General features: G+C 43.2%; 1 protein-coding gene across 1 annotated transcript in view; it reads left to right on the top strand.

The window, feature by feature from the left end:
• The window catches only part of LOC137431901 (uncharacterized), a 351,683-nt gene that overhangs the window by 276,077 nt on the left and 49,550 nt on the right, over positions 1–26,056 (top strand). The window contains exons 26-28 of the mRNA XM_068123735.2: positions 13,926–13,994; positions 14,117–14,185; positions 21,430–21,510. Of these exons, the coding sequence (XP_067979836.2) occupies positions 13,926–13,994; positions 14,117–14,185; positions 21,430–21,510 (219 nt within the window). The remainder of the gene's footprint in view (positions 1–13,925; positions 13,995–14,116; positions 14,186–21,429; positions 21,511–26,056) is intronic.

Genomic DNA, 26,056 nt, shown 5'->3' with positions numbered 1-26,056 from the left:
GGAGCACACAGGGGTATCTTTTGAGGAGCACACAGGGGTATCTTTTGAGCAGTACACAGAGGTATATTTTGAGCAGTACACAGAGGTATCTTTTGAAGAGTACACAGAGGTATCTTTTGAGCAGTACACAGAGATAGCTTTTGAGGAGCACACAGAGGTATCTTTTGAGGAGCACACAGAGGTATCTTTTGAGGAGCACACAGAGGTATCTTTTGAGCAGTACACAGAGGTAACTTTTGAGGAAGCACACAGAGGTATCTTTTGAGCAGTACACAGAGGTATCTTTTGAGGAGCACACAGAGGTATATTTTGTGGAGCATACAGAGGTATATTTTGAGGAGCACACAGAGGTATCTTTTGAGTAGTACACAGAGGTAGCTTTTGAGGAGCACACAGAGGTATCTTTTGAGCAGTACACAGAGGTATCTTTTGAGCAGTATACAGGTATCTTTTGAGGAGCACACAGAGGTAGCTTTTGAGCAGTACACAGAGGTATCTTTTGAAGAGTACACAGAGGTATCTTTTGAAGACTACACAGAGGTATCTTTTGAGGAGCACACAGAGGTATCTTTTGAGCAGTACACAGAGGTATCTTTTGAGGAGCACACAGAGGTATATTTTGAGGAGCACACAGAGGTCGCTTTTGATAAGCACACAGAGGTATCTTTTGAGCAGTACACAGAGGTAGCTTTTGAGGTGCACACAGAGGTATCTTTTGAGCAGTATACAGAGGTATCTTTTGAGTAGTACACAGGTATCTTTTGAGGAGCACACAGAGGTAGCTTTTGAGCAGTACACAGAGGTATCTTTTGAAGAGTACACAGAGGTATCTTTTGAGGAGCACACAGAGGTATCTTTTGAGCAGTACACAGAGGTATCTTTTGAGCAGTACAAAGGTATCTTTTGAGGAGCACACAGAGGTAGCTTTTGAGCAGTACACAGAGGTATCTTTTGAAGAGTACACAGAGGTATCTTTTGAGGAGCACACAGAGGTATCTTTTGAGAAGCACACAGAGGTATCTTTTGAGGAGCACACAGAGGTATCTTTTGAGGAGCACACAGAGGTATCTTTTGAGGAGCACACAGAGGTATCTTTTGAGCAGTACACAGAGATAGCTTTTGAGGAGCACACAGAGGTATCTTTTGAGGAGCACACAGAGGTATCTTTTGAGGAGCACACAGAGGTATCTTTTGAGCAGTACACAGAGGTAACTTTTGAGGAAGCACACAGAGGTATCTTTTGAGCAGTACACAGAGGTATCTTTTGAGGAGCACACAGAGGTATCTTTTGAGGAGCACACAGGGGTATCTTTTGAGGAGCACACAGGGGTATCTTTTGAGCAGTACACAGAGGTATATTTTGAGCAGTACACAGAGGTATCTTTTGAAGAGTACACAGAGGTATCTTTTGAGCAGTACACAGAGGTATCTTTTGAGGAGCACACAGAGGTAGCTTTTGAGCAGTACACAGAGGTATATTTTGAGGAGCACACAGAGGTATATTTTGAGGAGCACACAGAGGTATCTTTTGAAGAGTACACAGAGGTATCTTTTGGGGAGCACACAGAGGTAACTTTTGAAGACTACACAGAGGTAGCTTTTGAGGAGCACACATAGGTATCTTTTGAGAAGCACACAGAGGTAGCTTTTGAGGATCACACAGAGGTAGCCTTTGAGGAGCACAAAGAGGTAGCTTTTGAAGAGCACACAGAGGTATCTTTTGAGGAGCACACAGAGGTATCTTTTGAGGAGCACACAGAGGTATCTTTTGAGGAGTACACAGAGGTAGCTTTTGAGGAGTACACAGATGTATCTTTTGAGGAGCACACAGAGGTAGCTTTTGAGGAGCACACAGAGGTATCTTTTGGGGAGTACACAGAGGTAGCTTTTGAGGAGCACACAGAGGTATCTTTTGAAGAGCACACAGAGGTATCTTTTGAGGAGCACACAGAGGTATCTTTTGAGCAGTACACAGAGGTAACTTTTGAGGAAGCACACAGAGGTATCTTTTGAGCAGTACACAGAGGTATCTTTTGAGGAGCACACAGAGGTATCTTTTGAGGAGCACACAGGGGTATCTTTTGAGGAGCACACAGGGGTATCTTTTGAGCAGTACACAGAGGTATATTTTGAGCAGTACACAGAGGTATCTTTTGAAGAGTACACAGAGGTATCTTTTGAGCAGTACACAGAGATAGCTTTTGAGGAGCACACAGAGGTATCTTTTGAGGAGCACACAGAGGTATCTTTTGAGGAGCACACAGAGGTATCTTTTGAGCAGTACACAGAGGTAACTTTTGAGGAAGCACACAGAGGTATCTTTTGAGCAGTACACAGAGGTATCTTTTGAGGAGCACACAGAGGTATATTTTGTGGAGCATACAGAGGTATATTTTGAGGAGCACACAGAGGTATCTTTTGAGCAGTACACAGAGGTAGCTTTTGAGGAGCACACAGAGGTATCTTTTGAGCAGTACACAGAGGTATCTTTTGAGCAGTATACAGGTATCTTTTGAGGAGCACACAGAGGTAGCTTTTGAGCAGTACACAGAGGTATCTTTTGAAGAGTACACAGAGGTATCTTTTGAAGACTACACAGAGGTATCTTTTGAGGAGCACACAGAGGTATCTTTTGAGCAGTACACAGAGGTATCTTTTGAGGAGCACACAGAGGTATATTTTGAGGAGCACACAGAGGTCGCTTTTGATAAGCACACAGAGGTATCTTTTGAGCAGTACACAGAGGTAGCTTTTGAGGTGCACACAGAGGTATCTTTTGAGCAGTATACAGAGGTATCTTTTGAGTAGTACACAGGTATCTTTTGAGGAGCACACAGAGGTAGCTTTTGAGCAGTACACAGAGGTATCTTTTGAAGAGTACACAGAGGTATCTTTTGAGGAGCACACAGAGGTATCTTTTGAGCAGTACACAGAGGTATCTTTTGAGCAGTACAAAGGTATCTTTTGAGGAGCACACAGAGGTAGCTTTTGAGCAGTACACAGAGGTATCTTTTGAAGAGTACACAGAGGTATCTTTTGAGGAGCACACAGAGGTATCTTTTGAGAAGCACACAGAGGTATCTTTTGAGGAGCACACAGAGGTATCTTTTGAGGAGCACACAGAGGTATCTTTTGAGGAGCACACAGAGGTATCTTTTGAGCAGTACACAGAGATAGCTTTTGAGGAGCACACAGAGGTATCTTTTGAGGAGCACACAGAGGTATCTTTTGAGGAGCACACAGAGGTATCTTTTGAGCAGTACACAGAGGTAACTTTTGAGCAGTACACAGAGGTATCTTTTGAGGAGCACACAGAGGTATCTTTTGAGGAGCACACAGGGGTATCTTTTGAGGAGCACACAGGGGTATCTTTTGAGCAGTACACAGAGGTATATTTTGAGCAGTACACAGAGGTATCTTTTGAAGAGTACACAGAGGTATCTTTTGAGCAGTACACAGAGGTATCTTTTGAGGAGCACACAGAGGTATATTTTGAGGAGCACACAGAGGTCGCTTTTGATAAGCACACAGAGGTATCTTTTGAGCAGTACACAGAGGTAGCTTTTGAGGTGCACACAGAGGTATCTTTTGAGCAGTATACAGAGGTATCTTTTGAGTAGTACACAGGTATCTTTTGAGGAGCACACAGAGGTAGCTTTTGAGCAGTACACAGAGGTATCTTTTGAAGAGTACACAGAGGTATCTTTTGAGGAGCACACAGAGGTATCTTTTGAGCAGTACACAGAGGTATCTTTTGAGCAGTACAAAGGTATCTTTTGAGGAGCACACAGAGGTAGCTTTTGAGCAGTACACAGAGGTATCTTTTGAAGAGTACACAGAGGTATCTTTTGAGGAGCACACAGAGGTATCTTTTGAGAAGCACACAGAGGTATCTTTTGAGGAGCACACAGAGGTATCTTTTGAGGAGCACACAGAGGTATCTTTTGAGGAGCACACAGAGGTATCTTTTGAGCAGTACACAGAGATAGCTTTTGAGGAGCACACAGAGGTATCTTTTGAGGAGCACACAGAGGTATCTTTTGAGGAGCACACAGAGGTATCTTTTGAGCAGTACACAGAGGTAACTTTTGAGGAAGCACACAGAGGTATCTTTTGAGCAGTACACAGAGGTATCTTTTGAGGAGCACACAGAGGTATCTTTTGAGGAGCACACAGGGGTATCTTTTGAGGAGCACACAGGGGTATCTTTTGAGCAGTACACAGAGGTATATTTTGAGCAGTACACAGAGGTATCTTTTGAAGAGTACACAGAGGTATCTTTTGAGCAGTACACAGAGGTATCTTTTGAGGAGCACACAGAGGTAGCTTTTGAGCAGTACACAGAGGTATATTTTGAGGAGCACACAGAGGTATATTTTGAGGAGCACACAGAGGTATCTTTTGAAGAGTACACAGAGGTATCTTTTGGGGAGCACACAGAGGTAACTTTTGAAGACTACACAGAGGTAGCTTTTGAGGAGCACACATAGGTATCTTTTGAGAAGCACACAGAGGTAGCTTTTGAGGATCACACAGAGGTAGCCTTTGAGGAGCACAAAGAGGTAGCTTTTGAAGAGCACACAGAGGTATCTTTTGAGGAGCACACAGAGGTAGCTTTTGAGGATCACACAGAGGTAGCCTTTGAGGAGCACAAAGAGGTAGCTTTTGAAGAGCACACAGAGGTATATTTTGAGGAGCACACAGAGGTATCTTTTGAGCAGTACACAGAGGTATCTTTTGAGGAGCACACAGAGGTATATTTTGAGGAGCACACAGAGGTCGCTTTTGATAAGCACACAGAGGTATCTTTTGAGCAGTACACAGAGGTAGCTTTTGAGGTGCACACAGAGGTATCTTTTGAGCAGTATACAGAGGTATCTTTTGAGTAGTACACAGGTATCTTTTGAGGAGCACACAGAGGTAGCTTTTGAGCAGTACACAGAGGTATCTTTTGAAGAGTACACATAGGTATCTTTTGAGGAGCACACAGAGGTATCTTTTGAGCAGTACACAGAGGTATCTTTTGAGCAGTACAAAGGTATCTTTTGAGGAGCACACAGAGGTAGCTTTTGAGCAGTACACAGAGGTATCTTTTGAAGAGTACACAGAGGTATCTTTTGAGGAGCACACAGAGGTATCTTTTGAGAAGCACACAGAGGTATCTTTTGAGGAGCACACAGAGGTATCTTTTGAGGAGCACACAGAGGTATCTTTTGAGGAGCACACAGAGGTATCTTTTGAGCAGTACACAGAGATAGCTTTTGAGGAGCACACAGAGGTATCTTTTGAGGAGCACACAGAGGTATCTTTTGAGGAGCACACAGAGGTATCTTTTGAGCAGTACACAGAGGTAACTTTTGAGGAAGCACACAGAGGTATCTTTTGAGCAGTACACAGAGGTATCTTTTGAGGAGCACACAGAGGTATCTTTTGAGGAGCACACAGGGGTATCTTTTGAGGAGCACACAGGGGTATCTTTTGAGCAGTACACAGAGGTATATTTTGAGCAGTACACAGAGGTATCTTTTGAAGAGTACACAGAGGTATCTTTTGAGCAGTACACAGAGGTATCTTTTGAGGAGCACACAGAGGTAGCTTTTGAGCAGTACACAGAGGTATATTTTGAGGAGCACACAGAGGTATATTTTGAGGAGCACACAGAGGTATCTTTTGAAGAGTACACAGAGGTATCTTTTGGGGAGCACACAGAGGTAACTTTTGAAGACTACACAGAGGTAGCTTTTGAGGAGCACACATAGGTATCTTTTGAGAAGCACACAGAGGTAGCTTTTGAGGATCACACAGAGGTAGCCTTTGAGGAGCACAAAGAGGTAGCTTTTGAAGAGCACACAGAGGTATCTTTTGAGGAGCACACAGAGGTATCTTTTGAGGAGCACACAGAGGTATCTTTTGAGGAGCACACAGAGGTATCTTTTGAGGAGTACACAGAGGTAGCTTTTGAGGAGTACACAGATGTATCTTTTGAGGAGCACACAGAGGTAGCTTTTGAGGAGCACACAGAGGTATCTTTTGGGGAGTACACAGAGGTAGCTTTTGAGGAGCACACAGAGGTATCTTTTGAAGAGCACACAGAGGTATCTTTTGAGGAGCACACAGAGGTATCTTTTGAGCAGTACACAGAGGTAACTTTTGAGGAAGCACACAGAGGTATCTTTTGAGCAGTACACAGAGGTATCTTTTGAGGAGCACACAGAGGTATCTTTTGAGGAGCACACAGGGGTATCTTTTGAGGAGCACACAGGGGTATCTTTTGAGCAGTACACAGAGGTATATTTTGAGCAGTACACAGAGGTATCTTTTGAAGAGTACACAGAGGTATCTTTTGAGCAGTACACAGAGATAGCTTTTGAGGAGCACACAGAGGTATCTTTTGAGGAGCACACAGAGGTATCTTTTGAGGAGCACACAGAGGTATCTTTTGAGCAGTACACAGAGGTAACTTTTGAGGAAGCACACAGAGGTATCTTTTGAGCAGTACACAGAGGTATCTTTTGAGGAGCACACAGAGGTATCTTTTGAGGAGCACACAGGGGTATCTTTTGAGGAGCACACAGGGGTATCTTTTGAGCAGTACACAGAGGTATATTTTGAGCAGTACACAGAGGTATCTTTTGAAGAGTACACAGAGGTATCTTTTGAGCAGTACACAGAGGTATCTTTTGAGGAGCACACAGAGGTAGCTTTTGAGCAGTACACAGAGGTATATTTTGAGGAGCACACAGAGGTATATTTTGAGGAGCACACAGAGGTATCTTTTGAAGAGTACACAGAGGTATCTTTTGGGGAGCACACAGAGGTAACTTTTGAAGACTACACAGAGGTAGCTTTTGAGGAGCACACATAGGTATCTTTTGAGAAGCACACAGAGGTAGCTTTTGAGGATCACACAGAGGTAGCCTTTGAGGAGCACAAAGAGGTAGCTTTTGAAGAGCACACAGAGGTATCTTTTGAGGAGCACACAGAGGTATCTTTTGAGGAGCACACAGAGGTATCTTTTGAGGAGTACACAGAGGTAGCTTTTGAGGAGTACACAGATGTATCTTTTGAGGAGCACACAGAGGTAGCTTTTGAGGAGCACACAGAGGTATCTTTTGGGGAGTACACAGAGGTAGCTTTTGAGGAGCACACAGAGGTATCTTTTGAAGAGCACACAGAGGTATCTTTTGAGGAGCACACAGAGGTATCTTTTGAGCAGTACACAGAGGTAACTTTTGAGGAAGCACACAGAGGTATCTTTTGAGCAGTACACAGAGGTATATTTTGAGGAGCACACAGAGGTATCTTTTGAGGAGCACACAGGGGTATCTTTTGAGGAGCACACAGGGGTATCTTTTGAGCAGTACACAGAGGTATATTTTGAGCAGTACACAGAGGTATCTTTTGAAGAGTACACAGAGGTATCTTTTGAGCAGTACACAGAGGTATCTTTTGAGGAGCACACAGAGGTAGCTTTTGAGCAGTACACAGAGGTATATTTTGAGGAGCACACAGAGGTATATTTTGAGGAGCACACAGAGGTATCTTTTGAAGAGTACACAGAGGTATCTTTTGGGGAGCACACAGAGGTAACTTTTGAAGACTACACAGAGGTAGCTTTTGAGGAGCACACAGACGTATCTTTTGAGAAGCACACAGAGGTAGCTTTTGAGGATCACACAGAGGTAGCCTTTGAGGAGCACAAAGAGGTAGCTTTTGAAGAGCACACAGAGGTATCTTTTGAGGAGCACACAGAGGTATCTTTTGAGGAGCACACAGAGGTATCTTTTGAGGAGTACACAGAGGTAGCTTTTGAGGAGTACACAGATGTATCTTTTGAGGAGCACACAGAGGTAGCTTTTGAGGAGCACACAGAGGTATCTTTTGGGGAGTACACAGAGGTAGCTTTTGAGGAGCACACAGAGGTATCTTTTGAAGAGCACACAGAGGTATCTTTTGAGGAGCACACAGAGGTATCTTTTGAGGAGCACACAGAGGTATCTTTTGAGGAGTACACAGAGGTAGATTTTGAGGAGGACACAGAGGTATCTTTTGAGGAGCACACAGAGGTATCTTTTGAGGAGCACACAGAGGTATATTTTGTGGAGCACACAGAGGTATCTTTTGAGGAGCACACAGAGGTATCTTTTGTGCAGTACACAGAGGTAGCTTTTGAGGAGCACACAGAGGTATCTTTTGAGCAGTACACAGAGATAGCTTTTGAGGAGCACAGAGGCAGCTTTTGAGGAGCACACAGAGGTATCTTTTGAGGAGCACACAGGGGTAGCTTTTGAGCAGTACACAGAGGTATCTTTTGAGCAGTACACAGAGGTATCTTTTGAGCAGTACACAGGTATCTTTTGAGGAGCACACAGAGGTAGCTTTTGAGGAGCACACAGAGGTATCTTTTGAGCAGTACACAGAGGTAGCTTTTGAGGAGCACACAGAGGTATCTTTTGAGCAGTACACAGAGGTATCTTTTGAGCAGTACACAGGTATCTTTTGAGGAGCACACAGAGGTAGCTTTTGAGCAGTACACAGAGGTATCTTTTGAAGAGTACACAGAGGTATCTTTTGAAGACTACACAGAGGTATCTTTTGAAGACTACACAGAGGTATCTTTTGAGGAGCACACAGAGGTATCTTTTGAGCAGTACACAGAGGTATCTTTTGAGGAGCACACAGAGGTATATTTTGAGGAGCACACAGAGGTCGCTTTTGATAAGCACACAGAGGTATCTTTTGAGCAGTACACAGAGGTATCTTTTGAGCAGTACACAGAGGTATCTTTTGAGCAGTACACAGAGGTAGCTTTTGAAGTGCACACAGAGGTATCTTTTGAGCAGTACACAGAGGTATCTTTTGAAGAGTACACAGAGGTATCTTTTGAGGACCACACAGAGGTATCTTTTGAGCAGTACACAGAGGTATCTTTTGAGGAGCACACAGAGGTATCTTTTGAGGAGCACACAGAGGTCGCTTTTGAGGAGCACACAGAGGTATCTTTTGAGCAGTACACAGAGGTATCTTTTGAGCAGTACAAAGGTATCTTTTGAGGAGCACACAGAGGTAGCTTTTGAGCAGTACACAGAGGTATCTTTTGAAGAGTACACAGAGGTTTCTTTTGAGGAGCACACAGAGGTATCTTTTGAGAAGCACACAGAGGTATCTTTTGAGGAGCACACAGAGGTATCTTTTGAGGAGCACACAGAGGTATCTTTTGAGCAGTATACAGAGGTAGCTTTTGAGGAGCACACAGAGGTATCTTTTGAGGAGCACACAGAGGTATCTTTTGAGGAGCACACAGAGGTATCTTTTGAGGAGCACACAGAGGTATCTTTTGAGGAGCACACAGGGGTATCTTTTGAGGAGCACACAGGGGTATCTTTTGAGCAGTACACAGAGGTATATTTTGAGCAGTACACAGAGGTATCTTTTGAAGAGTACACAGAGGTATCTTTTGAGCAGTACACAGAGGTATCTTTTGAGGAGCACACAGAGGTAGCTTTTGAGCAGTACACAGAGGTATATTTTGAGGAGCACACAGAGGTATATTTTGAGGAGCACACAGAGGTATCTTTTGAAGAGTACACAGAGGTATCTTTTGGGGAGCACACAGAGGTAACTTTTGAAGACTACACAGAGGTAGCTTTTGAGGAGCACACAGACGTATCTTTTGAGAAGCACACAGAGGTAGCTTTTGAGGATCACACAGAGGTAGCCTTTGAGGAGCACAAAGAGGTAGCTTTTGAAGAGCACACAGAGGTATCTTTTGAGGAGCACACAGAGGTATCTTTTGAGGAGCACACAGAGGTATCTTTTGAGGAGTACACAGAGGTAGCTTTTGAGGAGTACACAGATGTATCTTTTGAGGAGCACACAGAGGTAGCTTTTGAGGAGCACACAGAGGTATCTTTTGGGGAGTACACAGAGGTAGCTTTTGAGGAGCACACAGAGGTATCTTTTGAAGAGCACACAGAGGTATCTTTTGAGGAGCACACAGAGGTATCTTTTGAGGAGCACACAGAGGTATCTTTTGAGGAGTACACAGAGGTAGATTTTGAGGAGGACACAGAGGTATCTTTTGAGGAGCACACAGAGGTATCTTTTGAGGAGCACACAGAGGTATATTTTGTGGAGCACACAGAGGTATCTTTTGAGGAGCACACAGAGGTATCTTTTGAGCAGTACACAGAGGTAGCTTTTGAGGAGCACACAGAGGTATCTTTTGAGCAGTACACAGAGATAGCTTTTGAGGAGCACAGAGGCAGCTTTTGAGGAGCACACAGAGGTATCTTTTGAGGAGCACACAGGGGTAGCTTTTGAGCAGTACACAGAGGTATCTTTTGAGCAGTACACAGAGGTATCTTTTGAGCAGTACACAGGTATCTTTTGAGGAGCACACAGAGGTAGCTTTTGAGGAGCACACAGAGGTATCTTTTGAGCAGTACACAGAGGTAGCTTTTGAGGAGCACACAGAGGTATCTTTTGAGCAGTACACAGAGGTATCTTTTGAGCAGTACACAGGTATCTTTTGAGGAGCACACAGAGGTAGCTTTTGAGCAGTACACAGAGGTATCTTTTGAAGAGTACACAGAGGTATCTTTTGAAGACTACACAGAGGTATCTTTTGAAGACTACACAGAGGTATCTTTTGAGGAGCACACAGAGGTATCTTTTGAGCAGTACACAGAGGTATCTTTTGAGGAGCACACAGAGGTATATTTTGAGGAGCACACAGAGGTCGCTTTTGATAAGCACACAGAGGTATCTTTTGAGCAGTACACAGAGGTATCTTTTGAGCAGTACACAGAGGTATCTTTTGAGCAGTACACAGAGGTAGCTTTTGAAGTGCACACAGAGGTATCTTTTGAGCAGTACACAGAGGTATCTTTTGAAGAGTACACAGAGGTATCTTTTGAGGACCACACAGAGGTATCTTTTGAGCAGTACACAGAGGTATCTTTTGAGGAGCACACAGAGGTATCTTTTGAGGAGCACACAGAGGTCGCTTTTGAGGAGCACACAGAGGTATCTTTTGAGCAGTACACAGAGGTATCTTTTGAGCAGTACAAAGGTATCTTTTGAGGAGCACACAGAGGTAGCTTTTGAGCAGTACACAGAGGTATCTTTTGAAGAGTACACAGAGGTTTCTTTTGAGGAGCACACAGAGGTATCTTTTGAGAAGCACACAGAGGTATCTTTTGAGGAGCACACAGAGGTATCTTTTGAGGAGCACACAGAGGTATCTTTTGAGCAGTATACAGAGGTAGCTTTTGAGGAGCACACAGAGGTATCTTTTGAGGAGCACACAGAGGTATCTTTTGAGGAGCACACAGAGGTATCTTTTGAGGAGCACACAGATCACAGAGGTATCTTTTGAGCAGTACACAGAGGTAGCTTTTGAGGAAAGCACACAGAGGTATCTTTTGAGCAGTACACAGAGGTATCTTTTGAGGAGCACACAGAGGTATCTTTTGTGGAGCACACAGGGGTATCTTTTGAGGAGCACACAGGGGTATCTTTTGAGCAGTACACAGAGGTATATTTTGTGCAGTACACAGAGGTATCTTTTGAGGAGCACACAGAGGTAGCTTTTGAGCAGCACACAGAGGTAGCATTTGAGGAGCACTCAGAGGTATCTTTTGAGGAGTACACAGAGGTATCTTTTGAAGAGTACACAGAGGTAGCTTTTGAAGAGTACACAGAGGTATCTTTTGAGCAGTACACAGAGGTATATTTTGAGGAGCACACAGAGGTATCTTTTGAGGAGCACACAGAGGTATCTTTTGAGGAGTACACAGAGGTATCTTTTGAAGAGTACACAGAGGTATCTTTTGAAGAGTACACAGAGGTATCTTTTGAGGAGCACACAGAGGTATCTTTTGAAGAGTACACAGAGGTTTTTTTTTTGGTTTTTTTACAGAGGTATCTTTTGAAGAGTACACAGAGGTATCTTTTGAAGAGTACACAGAGGTATCTTTTGAAGAGTACACAGAGGTATCTTTTGAAGAGTACACAGAGGTATCTTTTGAGGAGCACACAGAGGTATCTTTTGAAGAGTACACAGAGGTATCTTTTGAAGAGTACACAGATGTATCTTTTGAAGAGTACACAGAGGTATCTTTTGAAGAGTACACAGAGATAACTTTTGATGAGCACACAGAGGTATCTTTTGAAGAGCACACAGAGATATCTTTTGAAGAGTACACAGAGGTATCTTTTGAAGAGTACACAGAGATAACTTTTGAAGAGTACACAGATGTATCTTGTGAAGAGTACACAGAGGTATCTTTTGAAGAGTACACAGAGGTATCTTTTGAAGAGTACACAGAGGTATCTTTTGAACAGTACACAGAGGTATCTTTTGAGGAGCACACAGATAGCTTTTGAGGAGCACACAGAGATCTTTTGAGGAGCACACAGAGGTATCTTTTGAGGAGTACACAGAGGTATCTTTTGAGGAGCACACAGATAGCTTTTGAGGAGCACACAGAGATCTTTTGAGGAGCACACAGAGATCTTTTGAGGAGCACACAGGTAACGTTTGAGGTGTCCATTCTCAGCTAAATTGTCAATGAGCAGTCTAACCTGGTTTCATTTCTTGACCTCTCTATCATCTTTAGTAACCCATCGTTGTCTCATCCTCCTCACTTCAGTTTCACAAATCCTTTGCCCATCATTACCTTATGTGCTCATCCATACAAGTTCATGATCTCTTCCACCCACACTTATTCTTTCCCATTCTGTTCCACTCCAGTTGATTGTTACTCCTTTTGTCCCCTCCTGTTCTCCATGTGTTTGTCCACCCCCACCTCTCCCACCCCTAATATGTTTTAGTAATCTGTGAACCATGAGCCGCCTCTTGTCGATCAGCTTTGACATGAGCCGCCTCTTGTCGATCAGCTCTGACATGAGCCGCCTCTTGTCGATCAGCTCTGACATGAGCCGCCTCTTGTCGATCAGCTCTGACATGAGCCGCCTCTTGTCGATCAGCTCTGACATGAACCGCCTCTTGTCGATCAGCTCTGACATGAGCCGCCTCTTGTCGATCAGCTCTGACATGAGCCGCCTCTTGTCGATCAGCTCTGACATGAGCCGCCTCTTGTCGATCAGCTCTGACATGAGCCGCCTCTTGTCGATCAGCTCTGACATGAGCCGCCTCTTGTCGATCAGCTCTGACATGAGCCGCCTCTTGTCGATCAGCTCTGACATGAGCCGCCTCTTGTCGATCAGCTCTGACATGAGCCGCCTCTTGTCGATCAGCTCTGACATGAGCCGCCTCTTGTCGATCAGCTCTGACATGAGCCGCCTCTTGTCGATCAGCTCTGACATGAGCCGCCTCTTGTCGATCAGCTCTGACATGAGCCGCCTCTTGTCGATCAGCTCTGATATGAGCCGAGGCTCCTGTATTGAAATAAGTGTTACAGGAGGTGAAAGGAAAAAAAGGACAAGCCAAATAATTGTGTGATCGAAGATGGGATAGATGTTTGAGAGTTGCCCTATAGAAGAGGCATTGTGGGAAATATGGGTTAATGACAAAGAAGAGCATGACACGTTAACCCTGTCCATTAGCCCCAGCCCTCTCCCTTCCACAGATCTCCCGATGTCCCTTTTATTCTCTCCTGTGGTTGTGCATCTCTCTCTCCCCCTCTTGTGTCCCGCTCCCTTTATTATATGTTTTATGTGTTAACTCTTATATAATGCTCCACTTGGTATACAAAACAAAAACAACAATAAAATAAATAGACAATACAATGCTGAATGGTATCCTTATCTCTGGATTTCATCGTTTGAAGTACTGAGGCCCAAATCCTGTCGATGAAGAAACCGAAACTGTTCACTCTCATTACTGAACATTATGTATTGACATTCTTTAAGAGATACTGCTGGTGTGGTGTTACTAACTTGAGATGCCACTCGTGCAGGGAAGCATTGGACAGCAAGGGGCTCGTGGCTTGCCTGGGCCTCCGGGAGAGGGAATCCAAGGACCAAAGGTAGCTCATCACATGATCCTGATCAACGCTTCCCATCTCATGAAACACTGCTTTACTTTTCAACACAACAAAGTGTGCATATGTCATTTAATAATTGTCAACACTTCTTTTGTTTACACCAGGGAGAGCAAGGTGTGCAGGGTGTGGTCGGGCCCAGAGGTCCACGTGGGGAAGGACTCACAGGACCAAAGGTGAGAGGACTCCGATGACTTTACTTGTTCAATTTGCTTAAATGCTGAACTGTAGAGACAGATTTGAAATATCATAATTATTATACTTCAGATGTATCAGTGATCAGAAGGTTTGTGGCTTTTATCAATTTAAAACAATCAGCACAGATTTGCGAAAGGAGGTCATGGCTAACAATTTTCTTGAAGTTCTATGAAGCAATTATCTGATTGGGTGGATGAGGGAAGTGGATGTAGTATAATGTTGTGTCGACGGCAGTCGGCTGAACAGAGCACAACCACTCACAACAGTTTATTGCCTCACACTGGGGCCTAAGCCCACAGATGGCTGAACTAAAAGATTGCGTCACAGATCTATGTGAAGCAGTTTCCGCAGTCCTGTGAACCGGCAAGACTAATCCCATACCATTTATCAAATGCGGTTGGAATAATTTGACCCTCCAGGGATCCCAAATGAACCCAATGGTGTACTCGACAAAAGGGCAACATCACAAGAAAAACGCTGTTCCTTACGAACTAAATAATAAACGAAATTCCACAAGGACACGATGCACAAAACAATTTGCATGCAATGGAACCACAATAAATGAACCGCACGAGGGGCCACACACAAACATAACCACTCACAAGACCCCGGATCATTTAGAGAGAAGATGGTAAACATTCTGCGACCACTGTCCAAATAATACAAAATGCTGGGATGTGTGCTCTCTCGTTAAAATGAGGGAAGTACAACAGTCCACAAAGTAGAACAAAGTACAACACTGCAACCAAATAGGAGCTCAGGGTATGCAGGGGATGAAAATAAAACACAAAATACACAGAAAAGGAACAAAGGGCAAGAAGAGACAACAAACCCAAACAAACCGACACAATGGGGTAAGAGAGGGAATGAGGGCGAGAGATATAGAGATAGAGATTTCATTATAAAATATGGAAAAAACATAAAACTAGTAAAAAGAAAAACTCCAGGAGAGGAATCGCATTGCCATTCCAAGGAAAGAAAAGAAAAACGGATACCGGGGTGTGTTCCGTTAGCAAGCGGCCATCTTGATTTCGCTTGCCAACGCAGCCATTCTGTATGAACTGCTTGACGAACGACTTAGCAAGTGTGGTGAAGGTGCACCACAACGTTCGCATGCTGTCCCACTGAAAGAACACCACTTTGGTTTCTTTAAACATTCCCAAAGGTAAAAACACAACCGCAGTGAGGAACAATCAGGTGAAGACCAGCTTGGGCCACCACATGAAGGTCGTTCACAACAAATCGGTGGGCGCTCTCTCGCTCTCACTCTCTTACTCTCTTCTCTAACTTAGAGAAAGAAATGAAACAGAGGAAACAGGGTGGGGGAGAGAGAAGAAAACGAAGAGGAAATAAAAGCAAAAGCAAGAGGTCAACAAGGCCAAGTCAACGCACCTGGTGTTATTACAATGACAGGGGCTCAAACTCAGGACCCTAAGATCTCAAGCCAGCCACCTTAACCGTTAAGGCAACACCAGGCTGGAAGGATCAACAGGGGTATTATAGATCATGGATCAGGATGGAGGGAGCGGGTATGACACGAGATGGTGATGCGCTGCGTGTTTGAAGGCCTAAAGGGAAGAGTGAGACAGAGCAGTCCCTGGAAGGTGCTTCATAGATGGAAGAAGCGGAATCAAAGAATTCATGTGTTCAGTCAACATGTATTTTAAAAGTTTATCCAAGAGGGAGTGACTGGAAGAACGCATACATCCCATACATAGATGATAGGGAGGATCGGAGGACTGAGAAAGCGGAAGGAGCAATGTTTGAAAATAGACATTAGACAACAGAGACCACTGAGCTGCCTTTGACATAAAATCAGCACGACTTCTGCTTCTGCCTCATGATGGTCGATTCACATCATTTTAAAGAGCTTTATATTGTACAGAATGCAGTGAAGACAGATGTCATGCTGGAGCCCATAACAGAGAGTATTACTCCATTGAGTTGTGGATAAAGGCCTTGGAGACCATGAATACTTCTGATTTTTCCAAAGAATGATTGACAGAGGATTCCCACTCTGCGGCAAGCTTTTCAGGCCGACACTCCTTCATTCTTGAGAACCAGAACCCTCTCCCAACCTTCATTGGGAGAGGGTTCTGTTGATGGCACACATTGACTGCATGAATGGTGAAAGTCAGAATTCGAGGATTGAAGGTGGCCTTCTATGCCACAAGCATATAGCTTGGAAAGCAAAATAGGATGCCAGAATGGCAGAATGTTGAAAGCCTAAGATATGTCCAGGGAGATGTTCCTAACCTTTTTTTTGAGGTTGATAGCCTCAAACCATTCCTAAGAGAGAAGCAGAAGCATGTACAGAGTTGCGTAACTGGCATGGAATCCAAACTGATGGTCAAAGATAACATTGTTTAAAAAAAGGAATGACAGCATCGGAAGCGATGATGGATTCCATGCCTGCTTATAATTTGTAGCAAACTCACTGGCCTATAGTTGGCAGGGTCTGTTTTTGTATCCTTCTTGTGGATGGGAGTGATGTTTGCTAACTTGCTTACAGAGAGGGGATGCGGAAAAATAGATGGACAGATCGATTAGGCAGAAATAGGGAGAGCCGAAACATCAGACGGAGCATGATGAGTGACATGAGTGACAAGTCAATGTCAAGTCATGAGTGACAACAAGTCAATGATGCCATGTGGGCCCTTCGCTAGTTAAGCAGGGTCAAGTCCAGATACAACTTCCTCATATTTTCAAGTGAGGACACGGAGTTCAGTAGGCAGTGGGTATATATTGGGGTAATATGCGGACAAAGCGGGATGGGTTGGATACATGAGATTTGGAGACAAAGACAGAGTTTAGACATTCTGCCTTATCTCTGGCAGAGTCTGCAATACTGCAATTTCAGGTGAAGGACGGGAGGAAGAGCAAACACCAGAAACAGACCTGTCACTGATTTGGAGAAAGGAGACTGGTTGGAGAGTTCGGCCTCGAGATTTGCAAGATTATGTTTTCAGGCTCGTCTCAGGATGGACATACACTTGTTTGGGGCCTTACAGAATGAATGGAACTTACCCCTTAGAAAGGTTAGCTTTCCAAACTGAGAATGCAAGCTGCTTCACTGAAACTGCTTCACCACGGAATTCCGTGTTCCAGTGAATTCAGTGTTCCTCTGTCGAGAGGATGGGGAAAAAAGGACAGACAGGATGGGATAATCCGGATATAAACTTTTATGAAATTATTCCCAGATGGGATCAACATCATTTGCTGTGGAAATGGTAGCCAAGTCCTTTCATGAGAGAACAGATTGCAATCTCTGCCAGTTGGCCTTTGTGAGCACATATAGTCTGCATCATTGATGTTTCTCTCTTATAATATGAGAGAAATATAGGCTTTGGCAAGAAAGTGACCAGAAGAGCCAGGAGAGGCAGAGCGGGGCCAGGAGAGATTGGATGGAAAGTTGGGCATTACTGGATAATGGAGCCTTTGGAGCCTCAGATGATCAAAGAAGGAAAGTAAGGGTGCCTTTGATGATCAAAGAATGAAAGTATGGGTGCCTGTGATGATCAAAGAAGGAAATTAAGGGTGCCTTTGATGATCAAAGAAGGAAAGTAAGGGTGCCTTTGATGATCAAAGAAGGAAAGTAAGGGTGCCTTTGATGATCAAAGAAGGAAAGTAAGGGTGCCTTTGATGATCAAAGAATGAAAGTATGGGTGCCTATGATGATCAAAGAAGGAAAGTAAGGGTGCCTTTGATGATCAAAGAATGAAAGTGTGGGTGCCTTTGATCAAAGAAGGAAAGTATGGGTGCCTGTGATGACCAATATGGGTGCCTTTTTTTTTTCTTTTTTGTATACAAGAACGAGGCTCATGTAAGAGCTAACATTAATGACAAAAAAACAAACGGACACAAGACCAAATAAAGGTAGTGGGAGACAAGATGGGGAGAGAGGGAGAAACACACAAGTACAACATTTGAGAGCAGGGACATCGGGAGAGGGCTTGGGGGGAGGAGGCGTGGGAAGGGGCATGGGGGTGGGAGAGGTAAAAAAAAAAACACATGGACACAGCTGGGACTTCCAGGAAAGAAGTCGGTATTTCAGAAAACTGGATCTGGGGTGAATTAACGGGGGTAGAAAAGATCAAGTTTTTGGATGGCGGTGTGTTCCGTTAGCAAGATGGTGGTGAACAGCTGTTTTAAAGACCTGGAGGGAGGAATGGGATTGAAGGTAGTGAGGGAGTTTGTTCCAAAGGTGGGAGAAAAGAGGAATGAAAGAGTGAAGGTGAGCAGAGAGTCTTGATTTTGGCAGTTTAACCATTAGAGGGTTGCTGGCATATCTTGTGCGACCTGCAGAAGTATTTGGGGGGCAGATCACAGACAGGGCTGGGAGGGCTAGGCCGGAGAGGAGTCGGTAGAAGACAGAAAGACCACCAACCTGCCTGCGGTGAGTGAGTGAAAGGCCCTTGGAGTTAGTTTCATCGTGGGAGATTCCAATGATTCTGAAAGCTTTGGTTTCAACAGCGTGAGGCCACGGTCGATGTGAGGCAGGAGCACCAGCCCAGAGGGGAGAGCAGTATTCCATTGAGCTGCAGATGAAAGCCTTGTATGTGGTTAGGAGCTCAGGTGTGCCAAGGAAGGGCTTTGCACGACGGAGGATGCCCAGTCGGCGACTGGCTTTGGAGGCCAGCTTGGAAATGTGGTTTTCCCAGGAAAGATCATGGCAGACTGTGAGATCCAAGACCATGAGTGACAGAACTTCTTGGAGAGGATTATTCAGAAAGTGGATGGGAGGGTTGTCCAGTCGGTCTTTTCGGAGAGACATCGTAAGAGTGTGAGATTTGTCAGGATTGAAAGACATGTTCCACTTGTTTGCCCAGTCTGTGATTTTGTCCAGGTCTGCAGAGAGTGAGGAGGCTGCAGACTGCCGATCTGAGGGATGAGGAATGGAGCGGCAGAGAGTGGAGTCATCAGCAAAGAGAGAGAGAGGATTTTCAAGAGAGTCAGAGAGATCATTGGTGAAGACCAGAAATAGCACAGGGCCCAGAACACTACCTTGGTGAACTCCAGCCAGAACAGGAAGGGGAGATGAGAGAAATCCATTCAGGGCCGCATGTTGACTACGACCAGAGAGGAAGTCTGCAAGCCATGCGTGTAGATTTCCATCGACACCATAGGAGGAGAGTTTGGTGAGCAGAGCAGGGTGCCAGACCGTATCGAAGGCACGTGATATGTCAAGGGAGACAGCTGTGATTTCCTGTTTGGCATTGAGGACCTCCATCCATTGTTGAGACAGCAGAAGCAACATGTCCAGAGTAGAGTGACCTGGTCTGAAACCAAATTGATGATCAGAGAACAAGCCATTGGAGAAGAGGAAGGATTTCATATCCGAAGCAATGATGGAATTCCATGACTTTGCTGATAATTGGGAACAGGCTGATTGGTCTGTAGTTGCAAGGATCTGTTTTTGCACATTTTTTGTGTAAAGCGGTAATGTTGGCTGATTTCCAAGATGCTGGCAGATGCCCTGAAGCAAAAGAGAGGTTGAAAAGAACAGAGGGTGAGATAGAGCAGCAGAGCAGGATTTTTGGTCCCGTGGGCTGATGCCGACTGGTTTCAGTTGCAGAATCAGAGTCGGGCATTGACAGAAACTTCTCCACCTTGTCAGGAGAGAAGGACACAGAGTCCAGGAGCGACTGGGTACGGTGGGTGCAGAGAGAGATGGGTTTGGGACACAAGATTTTGAGGCAAACACAGAGTTGAGGCATTCAACTTTTTCCCGTGCGGAATCGGCTGTGTAGCCATTTGAGGTAAGGGAGGGGATGGAGGGGGAACAAACACCAGATACAGAGTTGACCAGACGCCATCAGGATTTGGAAGATGGGGACATGTCTGAGAGTTCACTCTTGAGAGTAGAGAGATATTGTTTGATGATCAAAGAAGGAAAGTATGGGTGCCTTTGATGATCAAAGAAGGAAACTTAGTTTTAATAACACGATTGCTAATTTCCCATTTTAAATACACTCAGGCCTCTAAATGTCTAAACAGATCTCCTTAAATGGCTTCGTACCCAAACCCAAAAACATAGTTTGAAGGCACGAGCACATTAACAGGGCAAGTGCATCAGGGGAATACCTTGAAATCCAATTTAATTGTCATCAATCTCAGTGGAGAGTGATGATGATCAAAGAAGGAAAGTGAATCTCAACCTGAGTTGTATCTCCTGTCATCAATCTCAGTAGAGAATCAATCTCAGTGGAGAGAATCTCTCAGTACTGTCAGTGGAGAGTACTTTTGATATCTGGAATAAAAAAATCCATATCAACCTTAATAAATCTTCATTAAACTACAACGGCACTCAATAGAGACCATACCACCGCCGGGTTGGCCATATCACTCAATGGTGAAGAATCAGAATTTCGTCAAAAATTAAATAATTCTCATATCCGAATCCATATTCAGATCTTCTCCAGAATCGAATATATTTGTCCTTGTCACACGCCAAACCTGTCCACCAAGTTGAGTTCAAATCCATCCATAACTTTTTGAGATATCTCGCAATGTATCGTTTTTGGCCCCATCTCCCAATGGTGAAGAATCACTTGAATAATTCTAGTAGTCGGATCCGAATCCCGATCTTCACCAAAATGTAATAATTTCGTCCTTGTCACACACGTACGCTACATCTCTTCCAAATTTCCTCCGAATCCGTCCACAACTTTTTGAGATATTTTGTTCACAAACAGACAAACAGACAGGGGTGAAAACATAACCTCCATCCACCTTTGGTGGTGGGGGTAATAAAATTTCTTGTAATATTTTTGACTTTCAATCCAATTTCAATCCAGTCAGGTTATGATAAACCAGTCAGATTTCCATTATAGTGATTTTGTCCATTTAAAGTGAGATAGACATTTGATGGAATATTTGGCAAACTGACTCGCTCGCTCTATAAAGGAGAAATCATTTGTACAATGACCGTGTAGTGCGAGCAGTTGACTTTTGAAAGTAATTGTAAAGTTCTTTTTTTTCTTTTAAACAACAACAATTTATATTATTTAATTTTCCAACTTCTATGTTAGACCTTAGATTTACTGATTAGTCATGAATGTGTATGTACACTCGATTTAAATTTTATTTGAAGTGGTTGTTTAAGTGTGGTCTTCCCAATGTGTAAAATACGTAAAAGGTAAATAGTATTTAAATAAAGCTCTTAAAATGTAAATACAATAAATAGTAAAATGGTCTTCCCAATCTCATGTGTCTTCCCCAGGGAGATCGTGGTTTTCCTGGAGAGCGAGGAAGAAAAGGGGAAAAGGGGAGCTATGGCGAAAGAGGACAGCAAGGCTTTCTAGTACGTGAGCACGACCAATGATTCCCATATGATGGTGGTAAACATGTCTATACTAGAAGAGAGCTTGTTTGTATGTCTGTGTGTTTGTCTGTCTGTCTGTGTGTCTGTGTCTGTCTGTCTGTGGGTTTGTCTGTGTGTCTGTCTGTATGTCTGTATGTCTGTCTGTGTGTCTGTGTGTTTGTCTGTGTGTCTGTATGTCTGTGTGTTTGTCTGTCTGTGTGTTTGTTTGTGTGTTTGTTTGTGTGTTTGTCTGTGTGTTTGTCTGTCTGTGTGTTTGTCTGTGTGTCTGTGTGTTTGTCTGTCTGTGTGTTTGTCTGTCTGTGTGTTTGTCTGTCTGTGTGTTTGTTTGTGTGTTTGTCTGTGTGTTTGTCTGTCTGTGTGTTTGTCTGTTTGTCTGTCTGTGTGTTTGTCTGTGTGCCTGTATGCCTGTGTGTTGCCATTTTCCTCAGAGATGGCTGAACGGATCTTTGTCAAACTTTCAGAGGTTTATCAGTGAGTGCCTGGGAGTGTTTTAGGCAAATATATACAAATAAATAGTGGAAATAAATAAATAGTGGAATAGTGGAAGTTCTTGATGAATGTGTTCATCTTCTCAATCTTCAGATCTTCAGTTCTGAAGAACTCAATCTTCAGACATTCAACTTGATGAATGTTCTTGAACTCTCTATGCCATCTTCCGCTGAACTTGGGGACGACTAAGAAGAAGACCTTTGTTGGTCGAAAGCTTGGCGAGAATTAAAGATCGACGTCCTGAAGCTACGTCCGTGTCTGATTTAATCTCCCGATTATATATATATACAGACTTGGCATTTAATATGGAATTTTTTTTTTGTGGGGGTGAACTTACTTTTCAAGATGTCTTAGAACCAAAAGTTCATTGGAATTATGTTGAAATTATTCTCGATTTTGTTAATGTGACCTTTCAAAGAAGCAAAAACCACATTTGACATTTTGAAACAAATAAATTGATCCTTGAAAGTGATGGAAACTGATATCGAACTCAATTCATGCACGGTACTGTGTTAAACTTCTGTACGTTTTCCAGAAGTATCTCTTTATTTTGCACATTAGCCAAAAAATTTTTTAACAAAAACAAAAGTTAAATTACGACTGGGATTACGGACAGTAAAATTACAGTTCAGTACTTCGTGTAACCCCCACGAGCATTCAGGAGAGCACGTACACGTTGAGGCATGCTGTTCATGAGATTTGCCAAGGTTTGGACAGGAATCGCTTGCCATGCAGTGACAATAGCCTGCTGCAATTTACGCACAGAGGTCGGCTGCTGGTCCAAGTGGTCGATTTGTCGCGTTAATTCTGCCCACAAGTTCTCTATCGGATTCATATCCGGGGACATGGCAGGCCACTCCATATGCTCTACACCACGGTCAGCAAGAAAGTGTTGGATCATGCGAGCACGATGAGGCCGTGCATTGTCATCTCGGAAGACAAAGTTTCCTCGAAAGGCTGCACGAGCAAATGGAAGCAATGTTTCTTCCAGAATGGCCCTGTACTTGAACTGGTTCAGGTTTCCATTCAGAACAACCAGGTCAGTTTTGCCCCCTGCATGAAAAGCAGCCCAAACGGTCACCCCACCACCTCCAGCTTGGACTCTTGGCACTATACAATCTTTGTTGTCGGCTTCATGCACTTGTCTGCGCACTCGGACGCGGCCATCTTGACGATAGACCAGAAATCTAGACTCGTCACTGAAGATCACGTGATTCCAGTGTCCTGGCTGCCATTGACGGTGCTGTCTGGCCCACTGCAATCGGCGCTGGCTGTGTTGTCTGGTCAGGCGTGGCTTTCTCAGGGGACGCCTGGCACAATAGCCTGCTTGAACCAGTCGTTGGTTGACTAGCCTTTTGGATACAGGCACATTTGTCAGTTGCTGCCACTCAGCCCTAAGCCGATTAGCTGACTTGGTACGGCCATTGCGGACTAACCGGTGCAGCTGGCGATCATCCCTCCTTGTGGTTCTGCGGGAATGTCCTGGCCTCGGTATTGGAGTAGGGACACCGCTCTGAGCATTTCGTTTCAGGATATTTGACATCTGACCTTGAGTGATGCCATACTGCCGAGCAATAGCACACTGTTTCATGCCGTAATTTCATAAAGCCACCACTCCGTGACAAACAGCATTGTCGAGTTGACGGACCATCTCCTGAGGAAGCGGCGATAACTTTTGGAGACGTGCAGCAGTTGTTTCCACTAATACAGAACGCAACAACCCTTGTATACCCGACTGTGAAGCCAATCATCAAATGCACCTGTCCGTACATTTTGCCACGCCACCTGTGATATAATCCTGTTGTTGACTTCTTGCTGCGACAGACAATCAGTGACATGGTTCTTTTAACAAATAAATCACCAAAGTGTAAAAGAAACTCATCAGATTGATATGCTGAGTTAAGAAAGTAAACCCAAGTCAAGAAAAAAAATTATTCCATATTAAATGCCAAGTCTGTATATTTATATATATGTATATAAAACCGATTATTTTGTGATTTTAAAAAAACTCTTTCTAGTGCCTAAGCCATTGTAGCGATATGAAAGGTATTATTAAATTATCCCCGATGTGTGTGTGTGTGTGTGTGTGTGTGTGTGTGTGTGTGTGTGTGTGTGTGTGTGTGTGTGTGTGTGTGTAATATAATATATTATCATATTTAATATAAATTTTCCTTATTGAGTGTGTGTCGGCAGGTGTTTACGGCACCTACATAAAATTAAAATAAAGCAAATTCATTTCTTCAAAATGCCATCAGGATTAGACATCACCGGGCAACGCCTGGTACAGGTACAGATACAGATACACATCGTTTTATTGCCATATGTAACATCCATGAATATCACAGAACGACATTGGAATTCTTTGGTGCTGCTGCTGGTCTTGGATAAATCAGTCATTCCTAGTATCCGCACAGTGATTGCAATCTGAATGTTTCAGCTTTTTTTTTTTTTCATATATTTTTAGCCTGAAACTAAACAAAAGCTTTTCACCCAAAGCATACCTGAGTTGATTCGTACTTGATCAGTTAATCTCAACATTATTCAGCAACAGCAAGGGACTCTTTTAAAATGTATTTATGAAAGATGTCTTATTTAATTAAATTGATTATCAGCCTTGTGTTGTTTTGTGAATAAAATGGAGTGACTTTTTATGTTTTTACATGTAGATTTGTGCAGTTATAGATGCGTAATTAATTTCCTCAAAAATGGTGCTGGAATGTGGAATGTAATCTTTTATTGTGGGAAAAAATGAAAAATCTGGAAATAAAATTCGAGTTAATGGTTTTTGGGGTGTAGCTGTGAATTACTGGTTTTATGTAGCTGTGAATTATTGGTTTTATGTAGCTGTGAATTATTGGTTTTATGTAGCTGTGAATTATTGGTTTTATGTAGCTGGGAATTATTGGTTTTATGTAGCTGGGAATTATTGGTTTTATGTAGCTGGGAATTATTGGTTTTATGTAGCTGTGAATTATTGGTTTTATGCAGCTGGGAATTATTGGTTTTATGTAGCTGTGAATTATTGGTTTTATGTCGCTGGGAATTATTGGTTTTATGTAGCTGGGAATTATTGGTTTTATGTAGCTGGGAATTATTGGTTTTATGTAGCTGTGAATTATTGGTTTTATGGAGCTGGGAATTACTGGTTTTATGTCGCTGTGAATTACTGGTTTTATGTAGCTGGGAATTATTGGTTTTATGTAGCTGGGAATTATTGGTTTTATGTAGCTGTGAATTATTGGTTTTATGTAGCTGGGAATTATTGGTTTTATGTAGCTGGGAATTATTGGTTTTATGTCGCTGTGAATTATTGGTTTTATGTAGCTGGGAATTATTGGTTTTATGTCGCTATGAATTATTGGTTTTATGTCGCTGTGAATTATTGGTTTTATGTAGCTGGGAATTATTGCTTTTATGTAGCTGGGAATTATTGGTTTTATGTAGCTGTGAATTATTGGTTTTATGTCGCTGTGAATTATTGGTTTTATGTAGCTGGGAATTATTGGTTTTATGTAGCTGTGAATTATTGGTTTTATGTAGCTGGGAATTATTGGTTTTATGTAGCTGTGAATTATTGGTTTTATGTAGCTGTGAATTACTGGTTTTATGTAGCTGGGAATTACTGGTTTTATGTAGCTGGGAATTACTGGTTTTATGTAGCTGGGAATTATAGGTTTTATGTCGCTGTGAATTATTGGTTTTATGTAGCTGTGAATTACTGGTTTTATGTGGCTGTGAATTACTGGTTTTATGTAGCTGGGAATTATAGGTTTTTGTCACTGTGAATTACTGGTTTTATGTAGCTGGGAATTATTGGTTTTATGTAGCTGGGAATTATTGGTTCTATGTAGCTGTGAATTATTGGTTTTATGTAGCTGTGAATTACTGGTTTTATGTAGCTGGGAATTACTGGTTTTATGTAGCTGTGAATTACTGGTTTTATGTAGCTGGGAATTATTGGTTTTATGTAGCTGTGAATTATTGGTTTTATGTAGCTGTGAATTACTGGTTTTATGTAGCTGGGAATTACTGGTTT

Source organism: Myxine glutinosa, chromosome 7 (assembly GCF_964187855.1).
Source record: "Myxine glutinosa chromosome 7, kmMyxGlut1.1, whole genome shotgun sequence".
Taxonomy (NCBI): domain Eukaryota; kingdom Metazoa; phylum Chordata; class Myxini; order Myxiniformes; family Myxinidae; genus Myxine; species Myxine glutinosa.
Note: the sequence above shows the minus strand (reverse complement) of the source record. Positions and strands in the feature narration are given on the sequence as shown.